General features: G+C 41.0%; 1 protein-coding gene across 41 annotated transcripts in view; it reads left to right on the top strand.

Moving 5' to 3' along the window:
- Positions 1-17,574, top strand: part of INTS6L (integrator complex subunit 6 like) — a 53,636-nt gene that overhangs the window by 24,982 nt on the left and 11,080 nt on the right. For 39 of the 41 annotated variants that reach the window (XR_001464171.4, XR_001464172.4, XR_006939245.1 and 36 more), the window contains 7 exons: positions 8,944-9,093; positions 9,783-9,872; positions 10,180-10,363; positions 11,193-11,321; positions 13,248-13,411; positions 14,429-14,581; positions 16,156-16,288. Coding sequence is in view for 38 of the 41 variants with exons in the window: in XM_046940998.1 (XP_046796954.1) it covers positions 8,944-9,093; positions 9,783-9,872; positions 10,180-10,363; positions 11,193-11,321; positions 13,248-13,411; positions 14,429-14,581; positions 16,156-16,288 (1,003 nt within the window). In the remaining 3 variants the exon portion in view is untranslated. Of the gene's footprint in view, positions 1-8,943; positions 9,094-9,782; positions 9,873-10,179; positions 10,364-11,192; positions 11,322-13,247; positions 13,412-14,428; positions 14,582-16,155; positions 16,289-16,489; positions 16,571-17,574 lie in introns of all 41 variants that reach the window. The other 2 variants (XM_015278458.4, XM_015278459.4) reach the window with 2 other exon arrangements.

Below are 17,574 nucleotides of genomic sequence, written 5' to 3' on the forward strand. Positions count from 1 at the left end.
GCTCGTGGAGCTGTGTTGCGAGTGCTGCTCCAGTCCCAGAAAAAAACAGTGGTGGCCTTATGCAGACTTCTTAACTGGAGTGCCCTATTCCCTTCTGGCTGCTATCTTGGGCTGCTGGTAATGATACGGCCTTTCCTCAGTGCTTGAGGAATATTATTTATGACAGAGTCATAGAATTACAGCTTTTGTGTTAGATTATTGCGTGACTTTGTAATACGGCCTTCTAAGTGATTGGGTAACAAGTCAGGGGACTGGGAGAACTTAAGTTGCGTTTACTCCGCTGCATCTGAAATGATGTGTTTGCACTGTGTGTGAATTCAGGAGTCAGTTGTGACTGTGCTATAAATAGGCTCCCAGAATCTGGGCCCAGGACTGTGTTCTGTACTTGTCTGAGAACTGGCTCAGAATTCCTAAGAGTGTATGAGTGCTCTGTGAAACCTGTTAGAGTCATGCCTCTTCTTAATAGTTTTAGGTCAGGCTGTTGTTGATCAATGGTCCCCCGTGACTTTGAAGAGCTGATTGGTTTTCTATAGAAAAAGTGTGACTCTTTGCAAATGCAAGTACTCAGTGGTCTGACTTGTCTGGAAAAGGAAATGTGAACAACTGGGAGTGCAGCTGGAGGCTTACCAGCAGGCAGAGTGCTTTGGTGCAAAGCAGATTAGCAGCTGGAAGAACACGAGGGAAGCTGGTTGTCAGATAGGTGCAAGAGGGAAGGAAGGCTGAGGTGGGTGGGAGAGGCCTATCTTTCTCTCCATGTATGCTGTATGCTTAGTGAACTACCAGCCAAGAGTTTTGGGAGGAGAAAAAAGCATTGCAGAATCTAGATTTGAATGGAGTGACATGCAGGTAGGCTACATGGTGTGCTATTGATAACTGCTTCAGGAGTCTGTGTTCTGTGCTTATTTACTGGAGAGAGATAACCATTCTTATTTTACTTACTAGCAATTCCTCCCCGTGTGTTTTGAGTCATTCATAGCTAGATTTAATATCTCAGTGCTAACATATTCCACTGCCTGTGACATACTGAGCAGAGCCAGCCTTGCCATGCAGCTTCTGCTGTGCTTGGTTTGGTTTTTGCCATGGAATTTGCCTATTCTTACAAGTCTGGCTTTCAGAATGAATGACTGGCAGCTCCAAACCAGCGATCACCCTTACTCTGTTTTAAGCACAATGAATTTAAGAAGAGGAGCAAACAAAAGTCAGTTATTTAAGGAGCGCTCAGGCAAATCGCAGTTGTCTGGTTATTTTGAGGACAAAACCAAATCCACTTAATACTGTTTGAGAATCCCCCACCAATGGTTCCTACCTCACTTTGCTGTCTAACTGCCTTATCACTTAAATCTTTCAGCGAAGGAAGTGTGCACTGCATGCACAGAGGCCCACTTTTTGCTTTTAATTAACCGAATTGAACAAGTAAAGCAGAAGGTGATGAAAGCAACAGATCTGCATTTTAAGAACTGCTGTGTATGTCTACCTACAAAAATGAAAATGACTTTATTGAGAACAACTGGGAAGTTGGCCTCACGCAGTGAGGTGTTGTAGCCCCCCTTGGCTTACAGAGGTACTGAGTGGGTTCCAGCAGAGAGCAACCTTTAAAAAGCACATTCCCTTTCTTGAGAAACGTCATATTGAGTAGAGTAAAGCTCAGATGTGCTATTAAACATGCATAAACATGCTGGTTTTCCTTCTCCCTATATGGAGTGACTGCTCCTTGCTATCTGCCTTCTATTTGTGACTTGCAGTCAACGTGCTCATACAGGAACCCGTATGACGAGAAGGACTGAACGGAGGAATTTTCTGCCTAGCAACGTACCTTTTCCTTTCTTAAAAGCAGTAATATTCAGAGTGGTTCTTCTAAAAGAGAGAAATAGTTTGCTGCACACTGAAATGAAGGTCTCCTGTTAACAAATGAAGGTAATGTAAGGTGATCGTGTTTTGGAAGAAAGTGAGTTTAAATAGAAGAACTCTTTTCTGGATGGTTGTGATAGACAAAGCTCTGCTTGGCTGTCACTAAGTTTTGGAAGTTAGTTACATACTTAAACCAGCTACTGATCCTTATGAGAAAGGAGAATCTGTGTTGCTGTGTTCATTCTTAATGGAAACGTCTTGAGCCGTTCTGTTTTACCAGGAGTTTGCAAAGTAAAACCTTGTCATCTGAAGCAGGATGCTGCTCCATGCTGTTGGTGAGATGCCAAAGGATTGGAATGGAAACCCAACATCTGTTGTTCATAGCCAGCGTAGTAATTTATTTTTTCATCTTTTTGTTTGGTTCTTTATTTGATCTTGAACACGTTCGAAGATGTAAGCCCTTAAGACTACAGGATAAACTAGACAAAAGTAGATATGTTTGCACTAAGAGGCTTAACTCATCCTCGGTGCAAAGGTCGCTTTTATTTTAAAAATAGAAGCTTAAAATGTGTAATCAAACAGTTAAATTGGATCTCCCCACTTGTGTTCCTGCAGCGAGATCTTCTGCGAGTAGGAAGGTCCTGATGTGCTGATTCCTGTCCTGTGTAGTCTTTATCGGTTGCCTGCTCCCTGTTGGTGCTGCTTTCTGGTTCTGCATGTGTGCCTTTTCATTGTTTGGTTGTGCTTCTGTAAGAAGGTCCGGGCCTCACAGCCTGGCTTGGTGCTGGAGCTAAGAATAGGCACAGCATACTTCTGTGATATCTCGAAAATGAGTATTTATTTTTAACCTTCACGAAAAGCTAATAGTGCTAAATGCTGATTGTCACACAGTGAAGCAATGGAAAAAGGTAATTAAGGCTGCTGACTCTGGGGCAGCGCTCGTCCTTGCATGGTTCTCTGGGAAGGCTTGCCAGGAGGAGCAGTGACTTGCTGCAGTGGTGCAGGAGTGATGTTCTGAGCCTATTATGGGTAAGACAGATCTTAATGCTATCTCCCCTGGCATTTGCATACTCCAGATAGTTGCAGTCAAATGGGGGGAAAAAGTTATTTCTGTACTGTGTGAGTTGGAAGGCAGCTTGTGGGCTTTTGGAAGATGGATGCTTTCCGAGGGGACGGCGGTGCCCTGAGGGCCCTCTGGGAAGATTCTGGATGTCTCCATCCTTCCATGGTTCTCCTCTTCCTGTATGTTGAATGCCTGTAGTCCTGGCTTTATTCATTGGCGTAAGCTACAAAACAAACAAGACAAAGGAAAAACAAAACAACCAAACAAGGGAGGAGTTCGTGGTTTTTGTGAGTTGTAAATGCAGACTGTTAGTTAGGAAATTTGCTCCTGGCTTAGCCTTGGAAGCTTTTCTTCCTTCACAAACCACGTTCTTGCAGTGTACTGCTTAATATGTGATTCTTGTGTCTTTACCAACAACAACAGCAAAATGTAGCGTGGAGTAATTAAAAGTAATCTTTGCTTTTTTTTTTTTTTTTGTTGATTGAAGAGTAATTTTAGAAAACAATTGTATAGAAATCCATTGTAAATGTAAGCAGTGTGTTTTTCTAGGGTGAAGGTTTTAGTAAAGTGCCAAGGAAAAACGTGCATTCTTGTAGTGGAGCTTTATTGTGCAGATCAGCATTTCTGACTGTCCACAGACTTGTATCTGTGCATTCAATCTGCAGAGTATTTGGAAGACAGAGCTTCTTTATTATGGAAATTATGGGAATGGTTTTAAACTGAGGGGGGGGGGGGGGGGAGGGGGGGAGTGGAGTTGAGGTTGGATGTTAGGAGGAAGTGTTTCACCCAGAGGGTGGTGATGCACTGAACAGGTTGCCCAAGGAGGCTGTGGATGCCCCATCCCTGCAGGCATTCAAGGCCAGGCTGGATGTGGCTCTGGGCAGCCTGGTCTGATGGTTGGTGACCCTGCACATAGCAGGGGGTTGAAACTATTTGCTCATTGTGGTCCTTTTCAACCCAGGCCATTCTATGATCCTATGATATGATTCTATAATGTAACGCATTAGTACTGGTGTTTGTAGCACGTTAGCTGTAGAGCTGGTAAGGGTTTAAAAAAACCCCAAACTAAAAAAAAAACCCACTTTGCTTAGTGGGAAAATGTGCATCTGTTGAGTCAGAACACTTGGTTCCTTAAGTCGTGCCAGGCGCCCTGGCGGCGTACGCTGGGGCTGTGGGCACGCTGGGCTGGCAGCACCCTGTGCAGCATTTCTGGTGTGAATGGGGGGAAGGCACTGATGGGATGACCTCTGGATTTATTGCTTCGATTCTTGAGATTCAGAACAAGCTTGCAAGACAACGTAACGTTTCGGTGAGCCGCATTGGTTTGGCGATGTGTTTTTGGAAGGATGGGGAAGAATGTGAGAGTGTTCAGCGTGAATGTGGATCATGCTGTGTCATCTCAGCTCTGTGCTGTGAAGCTAAAGCATCACGAGCAATTCTTCTAGTCCCAACAGTGTGTCATGAAGAATCCCTTGTGATGATAGCACACGCTCTGTAACCTCTTAGCTATTGTCTTTTTTCCTTGTGATTCTTCCAGCTATGCTGGCAGCAGGAGGAGGCCAGGAGGACGGAGCCGGGGGTGGCTGGTGCTGAAAGCAAGTTTGATGGTTTGGAAGAGCATTGGGCACTGGGAGTCAATGTGAAGTTTTGTTCAGAACACCCATGTTTCAGTTGTTCCAATCTTCCCAGTGTTTTTCAGATTTATTTCTAATGATATTTGTAAAACGGTCCAACAGCAGCGCATAGCATCTTAAGTCTGCAGTAGGCTCATGTCTGATCCTCACCCTGAAACTCTGTTCCATGTTCTGCTTCACATGAAAAGCTAAAGCTGAGCTCCCATGGCTTGCTAACCAAGATGTACTTGTCTTTCTATCCGTTGTCCTGCAGTCCTAGTATGCTACAGAGGACTTGGGTAGCAGCTGCTTGTGTGTTTCAGACCCTTACCTAAGGCAAGTGGAAACTGGAAGAATGGGGAATGGAATTAGTAATACAAATTATTTATTGTGTGCTGGAGAGCATAACACAGCGGTAGCAGTTGCACACAGCTGGCTTGGTCCCATCAGCCCTGGGTTCTCTTCCCACAGCAGCCCAGCACAATCTGCTGGTGTATCTACAGCAGTGCTGCAAGACCAGGGCAGCTCAAACCCATACTGGTTCCTCGTGCTCAGTGCCACCCCGTGCCCAGCTGGTTTCAGTCCTGTGTACTGTGATCACTTGGTACTGGAGGTATTCTGATGTCTCATGTCTAAGAGATGGGTGTTGTGATGCTGTTCTGTGCCAAGAACAAAAAAGGATATTGGTTTTACAGGTTTCTTTACTGAGGGCTGTGTGATGCTGTGCAGTGCCAGGATGCTGTGTTGCATAAAAGCATGTGGATACTGGGAACCAGGGAAGAGTTAACCTGCAAACAAGGAACAGGCAGAGCCTGTGAGCTCTGTTGCCTCAAGAATGCAAGTCCTAAGTATTTGGAGAGGAGTTTTATGTCTGTGAGGGTGTGTTGGAGCCAGTCCTTCTCCTACCACATTGGCACAGTGCAAACAAATGTTGGTGCGAATGAAGTTGGTAGGTGATGTGCCTTGTGTGGTGGTGGTTTAGTTCAGAAATCTTAAATGCTAAAATGGTACAGAGTGTTTCATAGCATAATTAGTACCTCTCATCTGCTGTGCTGGTAGATCTCTGAACGTCAGATAAAAACCAGTGGGAGCAGTGTGGGCGTTCTGTACCTCTGCAGAAAGGAGACGGATGGATGGTATTCCCCCTCCTTCCCCCGTCAGCAAGATCTGTCATAGTGAAACTGGGATGTCCAATTCTCAGCATTACTGCTCTGAAAACGAAGACTGTTTTCCCTAGAATTCCTGTCCCTGAGTTACTGAAACTGGGGTGGGGAAGTGGAGATTACCTGGGAGGGTATTCCTTTCTGCAGAGGATATGGAGCCACGTGGGGCTGTGCTGGGGAGATTACGAAGCGGTGACAACTGAGAAGCAAATCTGACATCATAGGGAGTCAAAAAGAGCTAGTTCTTTTCCCCGGAACAGAAATATCTACTTGATTCTTACGCTGATGTGGACAAATCTGAGTGGTGAGCACACGTAAAGCTATCAGTGAACAGAACTTAAGCTTTGGGAGGCAAAATATTCATCTGCTTTCCTCTTTCTTCTCATGATACTTTGAAATCCCATACAGAATTGGCTTTAGTTTCTTTCCTACCTTATTTGTTCCAAATGGATGTGACCGCCACCCCCGTGCCACAGGCTTGTTGTCTGTTTCCCTAAGGTGGGTGCAGTTAATACCTTGAATTACTGTGAAATGTAAATGCTTACATTAAAGATGGTGTAGCATCTAAAACCAGGTTAAGGCAGCGTAGCTGGGTTGCAGTACATACGTGTTGCACGTTCAGAATTCGTCATGTATGACTTGTGTTTTGATACTGCTTTCTTGTGTGATAAAGGTAGTGGCTTTTTTGTTCTGCTTGCTTTTTGCTAAAGCATTTATAAGGTGTCCTTTCCAGCCTCTTGCGATTGAAATATTTTTCTCTTGTTTCTCTTGGGTCTCTTTAAATTACTGATCCTGAATCAGATTTCCTTTTGCTGCTCAGTTCTGTTGCTTTTGATGTTCAGCTCGTCTTGGTTTTGGTTGAGGTAAATGAAGGCTTATCCTCGCTAGGTTTTTGGCCTTGATATTTGCCTGAATTGTGGATAGTGTGGGGCTGCCTGCTGACAGGAGGAGCTTTCTGACCTCACCTGCTTTTTGAGGCTGCTGAAACGCTCCCTCAGCTGTATGGTGAAACAGAGCAGGGCGTAGATTTGTCTCCAAACTAAGCCACCACAAAAGCAGTGACTTGTTAGGTATGCTGCTTTTTTTCCAGTACGGTTTGCTTACAGAGGCCAGGGGCAGGGCTGGAGGGTGGCACACTGCAGCTAGCAGTGACAGCACTCTGGACCTCAGGGCTGCATAGTATGGTGCCCAGAAGTTGCACTTGAGAATGCAGTCATTTGGTCTCCTGCCTCGACACCTCTTGTTGGCACAAGTAAGCAGATTTTTGCTTACAGTACTGGTGCTGTGTTGCCTTCTTTTTTACCCAGCTGTCTTTGAAAAGTAGTTTGGTATGCACAGGGAGGCCAAAATTACTTTGTGTAAACCACCAAAGGACAGCATGGAAGTGTAGTGCCAAGGTGATGACTGCTCAGATTGCTATTAATTTTATGCCCAATGTTTATTAAGTAGGGATGTAATATTGAAGGTAGTGGGAAACGACTGTTTAGAATTGGTTTGTGAACAACTAAAATAACTAATGTTTAGTTCTGACTTAAAGATTAGTGACCTGTAGAGGATATGTAGTTCTTGTAGGGTATGTTTGTGTTTGGTCCTCTTAACATTTGGATGTATGACGGTTGTTTTCCCTTTTATTTTTAATCGCTCCTTACCATTTCTGCAGTAGTGCTCCATTGAAACTCCTCTCCTCTCCTCTCCTCTCCTCTCCTCTCCTCTCCTCTCCTCTCCTCTCCTCTCCTCTCCTCTCCTCTCCTCTCCTCTCCTCTCCTCTCCTCTCCTCTCCTCTCCTCTCCTCTCCTCTCCTCTCCTCTCCTCTCCTCTCCTCTCCTCTCCTCATTACTGGGTGTATTTTGAGTTTAGGAAGGATTATTATTTAATCACTTTAAAGTGCTTTGTTGAGCTCATAATGCATATGCTCCGTGTTACATACTTGACTCTTTATTTTGCCATGAGAATGATTATATACATTGAGCAGACTGTTTCTTGGAAATCCATTTAACAGAAGACCTTCTTGTCATTAAATTTGGTCTTTCTAATTAAAACAAAGAAAAAAATCACAACAAAGCCAAAACAAAGCATATCCTTATTTTGAGGTTAAGTTGGAGAATGTAGCATGTTAAGTGATCTTTATTTAAAACTAGGTGTGAAATTAGGGAATCTGGGATTTGCTGCCCTTGAACCTGGCTTTTCCCAAGGGGCACAACTCATTGGATAGGTGCTGTTACCAAACAAGATTGTTGAGGGACTCACTGAATTGACAGTTTTTTGTAGTTGCTCACTTCCAGGAGTTCTGGGTTTTGGGTGGGGAATCACTCCCTGTTGGTAGAGATCTCATTCTGAACAACAAAACAAATGATTTGAAGCACAGGAATGGCTGGTTAAGGCATTAAGTATGTTCTGATGTCTCACATAACGTTTCTGGTGTGATGCATGTAGACACAGTGCTCAAGCATGCAGTGGTATGCTGCAGCATTTTTAGGAGGTGGCTCTGAGGATGCCTCATACTGAACAGCTCTGGAGGTTTGGAGCTTTGCCATTAGAGGCTTTTGGACATGGAAAGCAGCAGGTGAGCAGTCCCAGACCATGGCATCTCTGGGAGTTTCCTGATGCTTTAATTCCTGCGGTTCATCAGTTGTACATTTTTGTTAATTTATTAATTTTGTTTATGGTACTTCGTTGTTCTGAAGGGAAGAGACCTAGCACAGGCCTGAGAATTCAGCTGAGACAATAATCTTCTCATCTCCTCCCTTTTTACTCCGTTCTTAAATTGGTTTATGACTCCAAGCTTGTTGTCTTTTTGCTATCTACCCAACCCACAGCATGTTCTAGAAATCAGCAGTGGGATGTAACTGTTTAAAAAATACAGGAAAATCCTGTCCTTTTAGGCTCTTGCACAACATGGAGTAGAGAGCAGTGGTTCCTCCTGAGCCTGGTGCACCAGGAGGAGGTAACCTCAGAGGTCTGAGCAGCAGCAAAGGGGCAGTAGCAGTCCTTGTAGTAGTCCTTTCTTGTGCTCTTGATTTTTGGGAGGAAGAATGAAAGGAAGCTGCCAGTATCTCATTGTGTATTTCCCATGTGTTTTACATCAAGTTTTGCAGCTGTGAATTAGGTGGATGTAGCATGTAAGTGATGTGGTGTATTGATTAACGAGGAATACAGTCTTTTTTTTGTTAGAAAAGGGGATTAATGACAACTTGCAGTTGATTCAAGCTTGTTGCAAAACCAAGACTTAAAAAACTTTTCTTGTTTTATTTAACAGGCTGGATGGAAGGAAAATCATGCAACGTTTATGAATGAACTGAAAAATCTGCAGGCGTCAGGACTAACAACCCTTGGTCAGGCACTCAGATCATCTTTTGACTTGTTAAATCTCAATAGATTAGTGTCTGGAATAGACAACTATGGACAGGTAACAGATCTCTCTCTAGTCTTCCTCTTTCTCTGTGTGTTATTAAATTATACTAGGGGAGGGATTTTGATGGTTCAAGTATATCTTTTGGAGTTTTTTTTCCCTATTTTTCAATGTTCTATTGGATAACTGTGTGTTAAAACTTGACAGATTTGATTTTCTTTCTTATTGCGTGTTCTGATCATACCATGAGATACCATGATCATACCATTTTTTTTTCCTTGTTGAACTTCAAAGTAGTAGTATAAATAACTCAATCTGTAGATGGACAGTTGCTGCATTAGAGCATGTACACTGGATGGCAGCAAATGTTATTTTCAGTTTGATTTTATCTGTAGTTAACATTCTGTCTTTCTCCTTTCTCACATTTGGAAGATACAGTTAAAAATGTTCAGTTTTTGCCCCACTGTCATCGTGCAATAATGACTTCACTGAGTTGCTATAAATTTATATCATGCTTTTGTGGAATAGGAAAGTTTGAAGTTATTACTGGAGGAAAAAGACAAGTAATTCTAAAAACGTGTTTAGTGAGTGTCTGTGCACATGCACTTAGTAAGTAGCTCTGCATGGCTCCATGCCTGCTGAAAGAGAACTTCAGGACTGGTTTGATAAGTTGTTCATCCTACTGCTTATTTCATGATGACAAAAGTATTAGTCTCCAACTGAATGTCCTGTGCTTTTGTCTCTAGGGAAGGAATCCATTCTTTCTTGAGCCATCTATTTTGATTACCATCACAGATGGAAACAAACTGACGAATACAGCTGGAGTTCAAGAGGAGGTAAACTGACATTAAATTCTTTCGAGTTATGATTTTACAAGTTGATGCTATGTTAAGGTGAATGTTTACTGTGCTTTTTTTCCTGCAAAAAGTACTTCTGTTTCATCAGCCTGGTCTACAAAGCAAGGAAACTGGATATGCTGTCATTGCTCAGCCCCTAAATTCATAGCCCCTGTGGATTTCCAGACTGTAACTTCAGATGAACTAGTGAATAGAAGAGAAATAGTGTTCTTTACAGAGAAATAGGTATTATGTTTTCAGATGGCTTGTCAAATATTGAAAACTTTCTTAAATCTTTCTTTACCAGCTTCATCTTCCTTTGAATTCTCCTTTGCCTGGAAGTGAACTAACCAAAGAACCATTTCGTTGGGATCAAAGACTGTTTGCTCTAGTGCTGCGTTTGCCAGGAGCTGCATCTGTTGAACCAGAGCAGCTTGGGAGTGTGCCTACTGATGAATCTGCTATCACACAGATGTGCGAAGTTACAGGAGGTACCTGGATATTACTTTGCTTTGATTTACTTTTGGCATTTGCTTTAAAACATGTATTTGATTCATTTTTGCGTTAGCTCTTCTCTCACTCAGAATTACTCAGTGTCCTCCTGAGTCTTTGTGGTGCTTTTTGAGCTTAGTTTCCTGTAGCACAGGAGAACTGTTGAAGAAAGCCACGTTCCCATTTCAGGTGTTCTGGATGTGAGAGCGTTTTCTCAGTGCACCAATGTGGGAAGGATTGAAAATTTCTTAGGTTGTCCTTCATGAGGTTGGCTTTGCTCACTCATGAGATTTGTTATTTACAAGCCTAAATGTTGAATTGAGAGGAAGAGGTATTACTTACTGGGATATTAATTCTGCTGAATGGCTGATAAGCTAAAATTGAATCTTAAAATAATTAATTCTAGGCTTTGTTCTTCAAGATCTTCCTCAGAATTTTTGTTAAATTGGTTCTTAAAAAAGTGTTGCATGGGAGGGGAGGTTCAGGTTTGTGTGGGAGTTGGTTAGATTTGGATAGACAAAAGCAGATGGATTATGCAGGCTTCACGAAACAGAATTTGCTGAGGGCCTTTATAAACTTGGTCTTAGTCCAGCCTGATTTAGCCTTAATGGCTTTTCTTATGAAAAAGAAAAATCTGAGCTGGTTTTTTTTCCTTTGGTTTTATTGCATTTGTAAAGCATTTTGCATCAATTTCTACTAAGCTTGCTGCTGTTATTTTTGATAAAGCTGAAAGCCTTAGTAGTGTGACTTCACATAACAAAATATCTTCCTTAATTTACACAGGGAGAGCAGGAGAGCTTTGAGTAATCTTAATGTTTTCTTGTGTAGGTCGTTCTTACTGTGTTCGGACACAAAGAATGTTGAATCAGTGTTTAGAATCTCTAGTTCAAAAAGTCCAAAGTGGAGTTGTTATTAACTTTGAAAAGTCAGGACCAGATCCAGCCCCTATTGGAGAAGGTACAGTAACTGTTTTGCTAAAAAAGTGTTCTATGTGCATGCAAATGTCCTGAAGTGTCTTCAGTTTCCTTCCTACTAACTTTTCACCATTGTGTACAGGATTTATCAGAGGCCTAATGTAATCTAAAAAAAGTGATTAAACTATAAAGCTTCAGTGAGAGAGCTCTGGTTTCTCTTTAAATACTCCAGATCACAATGGATGTACTTTTTACAACTTTAGAGTTATGTTTGTTTAGTCTTGTCTTTGCTAAATTATTCCCAGTATTAGTTTGGTCCTTGGTGAGTTGAAAAAGTGCTGTATATTTGGATGGATTTGAATGGATAACCTTCCTGCTTGCCAGCTCTCCTGTCACTTTCTTCACCTCTTTTTTTGGAGGCTGAAGGAAGCAGCAGAGGGAAGTGAGTATTTAATGAGAGTGCTAAAGTTTGAATTAGTGCTGTCAAAACTTGTGTATAAATGAAATAAATTCAGGAGTATTTGAGTCATTCTGTTAACTGATCACAAACTCCTGAATGTTACTTGCTACAAGTGAAAAAGTCTGTGCTAAGAACAAGGAATTGATCTGCCAGCTGCAAGTGAAGTGCAAGACCAAATAGGAAAATGCATTCTTAACGTGGAACAGCCTTTTAGCTTTGCAGAATTCATGGCTGGAAAGGAGAGAGCTGTGACCAGTTTGTACTTAGAAAATAAGGGTGTTCCTGGAATGTCAGAAACATAATGGCTTTTAGGATCCCCCGAGCATCCTAGTGTAGCCTGTTTTTGACTTTGTTTTCATTACTTGTTTTTAATCACTTTTTTTCTTGCTTTATACATTTTTTTTTCTCCTTTTGCTTAATAAATATCATTTGATTGGAAATATGCTCAAGGCTTCTCTGTAGGGCCATGCAGGACAGCACCTCAGCAGATTCTTGGGTCTATGTTGGCCCAAATGCTCTCCTGTGGCAAAACAGCTGGTGAAATTGTTCTTTTCCTTTTGTCACATTTTAAGTGGTGATGTACTGTGAATACATATGCATGAAGATGCTGAGAGCTTCTGCCTTTACATAAATTGAGGAAGTCCTCAACCAGAGAGAAAATTGGTGTTTACCAAAGCTATAGAGTCACTATGTATATAATGCAGAGGAGCAGAAACTGATGGCTGACTGAAAGGCATGGTATTATTGGCCAGCTGTCTAAAGCATGTCAGTTTAGTAAACTAAAATAATTTTAAGATTGTTTAAAAGGGTGATCTCTTTTGTGCCATGTGCATTGAAGAGCAGTCTGAAAAACTGTTCTGAGATGCTGTGCTGCTACAGAGCTCTTTGCAGTCAGAACAGAGGGAACTCTGTGCTAGTATGCTATAGCAGACTGGCAGATAACACTGCTTTTTCCAGTAAGCAGTGGAGATGAAGTGTTCTGTGACTGCTTACTAATTAAGAATGTGACAAAAGCTGCTCCTGCCAGATGCATTTGACTTTTCCATGAAACTTTTCTCCACTTTCAGTTTCCATGAGTGGCGACATCAGTCAGTGAGCTTTGCATCCCATGGAGAAAGATTGTAAATGCAAACTGTCTGTCTTTACAGGTGCAGCAGAACTAAAATGAAAGACTTGCTATTGCTTATCAGATGTATGTCCAAGTACTGATCTTAGACAAATAGCATTTTCCATAATATGAAAGTGCCCTGCTGCACTAATTACCTAATTGTTATGCCACTGGTGTGGAAGGGTAGATGGACAAATGTTACCAATTTTTTCTTAGATTATGCTGTTTTACACTTAATGTAGCTTTTTTCAACCACTGATGTAAAGATCTGTGTCTTTGAAAGAGTTGTAATGAAGCACCTTACTGGTTACTAATACAGAAATTTTGCTGGGAGACAAATGCATGCCATGTAGCTTTTTATTTTCTTTTTTTGTTGTTATTTTGCTTTGTTTAAATTTTAGATGGACTTGTTGATTCATCCAGGCCCATCAATTCATTTGCTTCTCAACCGTGGCATAGTTGTCATAAACTCATTTATGTACGGCCTAACCCCAAAACTGGTGTTCCTGTTGGGCATTGGCCAATCCCAGAATCTTTTTGGCCTGATCAGAATTCACCAACACTGGTAAGTCAATAAGAACTGAAAACAAGGATTCTGCACCTAATTAAACGGATTGGAAATGAATACAATTTTTTTTTACATTCTCTGTTTACTAGTATGATCTGACTTGACCTTAAAAGAGTAGTTAAAACTATTTTTAACACAAAACAGTATCATGGAGATAATCTGTGCTGTTACTTTCTGTCTGAAAGGTTTACCTCTATATATGGTTGGATACTTTGGTTAAGCTTTGAAAAGATTATAGAATCGATCTACAAATTACCTCATACACCACAGTTTTAGCTGGAAGCTTTATAAAATGCATTTTGGGTGGAACAAGGAGTATTTGTCATTGATGAGGATAGATTGACCTTTTTTTTCTTCCGAATTAGCAGTACTTCATGTATGGCCTCTTCTTTCCCTATCAGAAAGAATTAAAACTGAAGTAGAAAAGCTACCCATTCAAAAAATCATATAAAAACAGCATTAACTTTACCCTTTCTCACTAGAATGATCATGCATTTGGCATGCCTTACTAGTCTCTCTTCTGTTAGGCTTGATCTGTTTCTACACTTCACAAGTGGTCTCAGTACTGTTTCCTCCCCACCACCCGTGACTCAAGAGGAAAAAGAAATCAAACTCAGCAGGGAATATCTAGAGAATATTGTTTGCAAAGTAAACTGTCTGTAATCTGTAATTCTGTGAGAACAGCAAGCTGGAAAGCAGAATTGGAAGTTTTCTTTAAACATAACTGTGATAGGGGTTGAACAGCATGGAGACTTTTAAATATCAAGATAAATAGTTGAATGTTAACCATATTTTTTCTCTTGTTGGGGAACAGTCTGTGTTTAAGCTAGAGTAATACTTAATATTCTGTTATAGGAGCATGTCTCCTTTTTGAAGGAAACTGGAGATGGAGTGTTCAAGCTTAAAGGATAGTGAAATGTATACTTACGAATCTTTTCTTTCCCTAAGAGTTGATTTTCTTTTAACTGTAAATACCAGATAACAGATATGTTACATTTCTCCCCTTCCTTTTAGCCTCCACGCACGGCTCACCCTGTTGTGAGGTTCTCCTGTGTTGATTGTGAGCCAATGGTAATAGACAAGCTTCCTTTTGACAAGTATGAGCTTGAACCTTCACCCTTAACGCAATACATCTTGGAACGAAAGTCTCCCCATACCTGCTGGCAGGTATTTGCCCTTTATTTGATTCTAGAAACATAATGAGTATCCTAAAGTGACTGTACCTTAGTTTTTGTAGGCCTGGAGGTTTTGGGGTCTGGTGTCAGACTGCACTTGATTGAAAGAAGCATGTCAAGGTTTCCGTTACCTTCTTTCTAATGAATTTTGAAAATCTAGAATGAGTGTTCCCTCTACAGGTTTTGTAATCTCATTTAATTCTGTTTCTAGGTCCCTTTCATTTTGCTGAGAAATGTGTCCCTCAAGCTCCATTCTTGGCTATATTGAAATTCTCTGTAGGCTTCCATTTGCTTCTGGGAAAACCTAGTGCTAGTTTCCATCGTAGTTTCAGATGTTGAGTAGGTAATGTTTTCCACTAAGTAGTTGAAACTGCTGGTGCGAGTCAAATGGAAGCTGTTGATTTTTACTAGATTGGCCTTGAAAAGGCCAAAGTTCTGTTGTTGAAATCATTTGTGATATGCTCCTTTTGTGACTTGGATAAGTGACTTGTTCCTGCACTCTCTATACAGTAAGGCTTGTAATTCTGTGTTCTTTTAAGGGCGAGCTTAATAGGTCCAAGAGGAGCTTGATGAGTGTATTATCTGAGCTGGAAGGGTGGGACTGGAAGTGTCTTTATTCTGTTTTTCTTTCCCTAATACATACAACAACTTCACTTAAAGAATAACATTTTGTTAGTTGCTTTTAATTGAAGAAATTGAAGTTGATTTTAACAAACTTATTTCAGATGTGGGGTTAAAGCACTCATAGGTTTTTTTATTTGCCAAAGTCATCCACATAATCTTTTTACTCAAACCTTTCTGCTGTTTTTCAAAACCTCCTTTTTCTTCTGCCTGATGAACAGACCCATCTGCACTTGGCAGATAGGCTCATTGTCGTAGAAACTGTAGAAGGAACCCCATCCCTTAGGCCACCTCCACCCCCTGTAAAGTCCCTGGTAAAGAAATCAAGAAAAAAATTTTCTTTGGAACTGCAAGATTACATTTTTAAGCAAACCATTCTTGCTTTGTGGATTATTTTGAATGTCCCAATATGTACCGTCGTTATCCTTTAAAAAAACATTTTTACAAGTATTGCTTTTTCAAGGTTAATATTCATGTATACTTTAAAAAAGTCAACATTAAGAACATGGAAATATGGCATAATTGGAAGTTGAATATTTGTGTTTGTGTAGGCTTGCTACATAAGTATAAAAAGGTTTAGGTTTCTTTTTATCAGTGCTGTAAGTTCTAGCCATGCTTTTTTATGAGTCAGAGTCATTTTAAGTGTGTTGTTTTTTAATGTATCTTTAATAATGGTCCCTTAACCTATTTTAAATAATCTTCTTGCTTAAATTTTACACCCTGGGAAGCATTTCCATACTGGCTGGCATACACTAAGTGCTGCTTGTCTGCATTTTGTAGCTGGAGAGTGTAAATGTGTGCTTGTCCTGATGTGTGCCACCTTAAACTTGTCTGTTCTTGATAATTTGCTGTCTTACTGCAGTTGGATTCAGACTTCTTTAAATGCTGTATGGTTTGTATTCTTTGTGGTCCTATAATACAGTGATGTCTTTTCTTTTTCTTCAGGTATTTGTGAGCGGCAGTGGAAAATACAGTGAGCTTGGCCATCCGTTTGGGTATTTAAAAGCAAGCACTACTTTAACCTGTGTAAACCTCTTTGTGATGCCTTACAACTACCCTGTTTTGCTTCCATTGTTAGGTAGGTAATACGCTTACATTGGACTGCCGATGCAGCTACATGAGAATAGAAAAGAATAATTGAAAAGTGGTTAGTGTTCTGCCTTAGCTTGAGACGTTATAAAGTAACGGAGATTGGAGAGTAGAGAATGTTGCAAACTCTTTAATATTAAATTTGGGAGGAGAGGATTTTCATACCCCCTCTCCCTTTTTTTCTCTCCAGCAGAGGAGGAGAGCTACCTGCTTCCAGTGCATGTTTGATGCTGTTCACCTCCTAGACACGTAGCCTCTTCCTTAACCTGGAGTAAGCTTCAACCTCCATTCTTTTCCCTCATTTAGGGTATGGTGTATCCAGGTTTTTCAGTTGCTCTAGTAGCAGCTCTTTTTTTTTTTCTTTTTTTTTTTCTGGAAGATCAGATGCAGTGTTATGGGTGTTGGGAAGAGGGAATTCCCTGATGCTGTTTAGAGCTGTAAGAAAGAATAGAGCAGTGAAACAGCCTACCGTTCTTCCCTGCCCAAAGGACCAGTGTTTTTCACTCTCACAATGAGCTTCCTTTCTACAAGAGAGATGATATGAAAAGGTGCTGTGTGAGTAACTGCCATACCAATTGTGGCTGCTGGGGTTTTGACGTAAAGATACTGGTAGAAAGTTTGTTACTAAGCATTTTAGTTATAGATAGAAGGTATTTTAATTGTTTTTGTGGGTATATTTAGTGATACAAAATAACAGCAGAAGTCTGAGTTAACACAGGTTTGATTCTTACCATCTTGCACAAGATTGTTGCGTTTGGTACTGGAAAACAACTCGGCAGTGCTTTTTCCTCATTGATCATAATGAAAAAGAGGAGAAATCTGTGCTTGTTGATAAGGTGATTTTGTCTTATATAATGATCGTTGTAGCCTAGCAGCTGTCCCAGAGTATGGAAGCAGGACGCTTCAAGACTAATTTAGTGTTCTCTGTACTCTGGTGGCTGCTGAATTACTGCTGTTGGTCCACTCACTGAAAAGTCATCAGTGATGCCAAAAGAATTTCCCTGCTTGTTAAGTGTTACCTTCAGATCTCGTTCCGGGACGTTGTTTATACTTGGTCTCTAAGACCTGGTGGAATTTATGTTTATAGTGGTCCATGATGGAAGGATCTAAATAGTATCACATTCTGTAGGTTTGGTTATTTATGTCTGTTTCTGCAAGAGTGGATTTTTAGTATGCTCAGCCTGAGGGACACTTCAGAAGACAGAACGTTTCACAGAAAGATGCTGAGGTACTTCAGTGCTGAGTGTGTCTAGCTAGCAGGTTACAGAAATTTCC

Source organism: Gallus gallus, chromosome 4, assembly GCF_016699485.2.
Source record: "Gallus gallus isolate bGalGal1 chromosome 4, bGalGal1.mat.broiler.GRCg7b, whole genome shotgun sequence".
In the NCBI taxonomy this organism is placed as follows: Eukaryota; Metazoa; Chordata; class Aves; order Galliformes; family Phasianidae; genus Gallus; species Gallus gallus.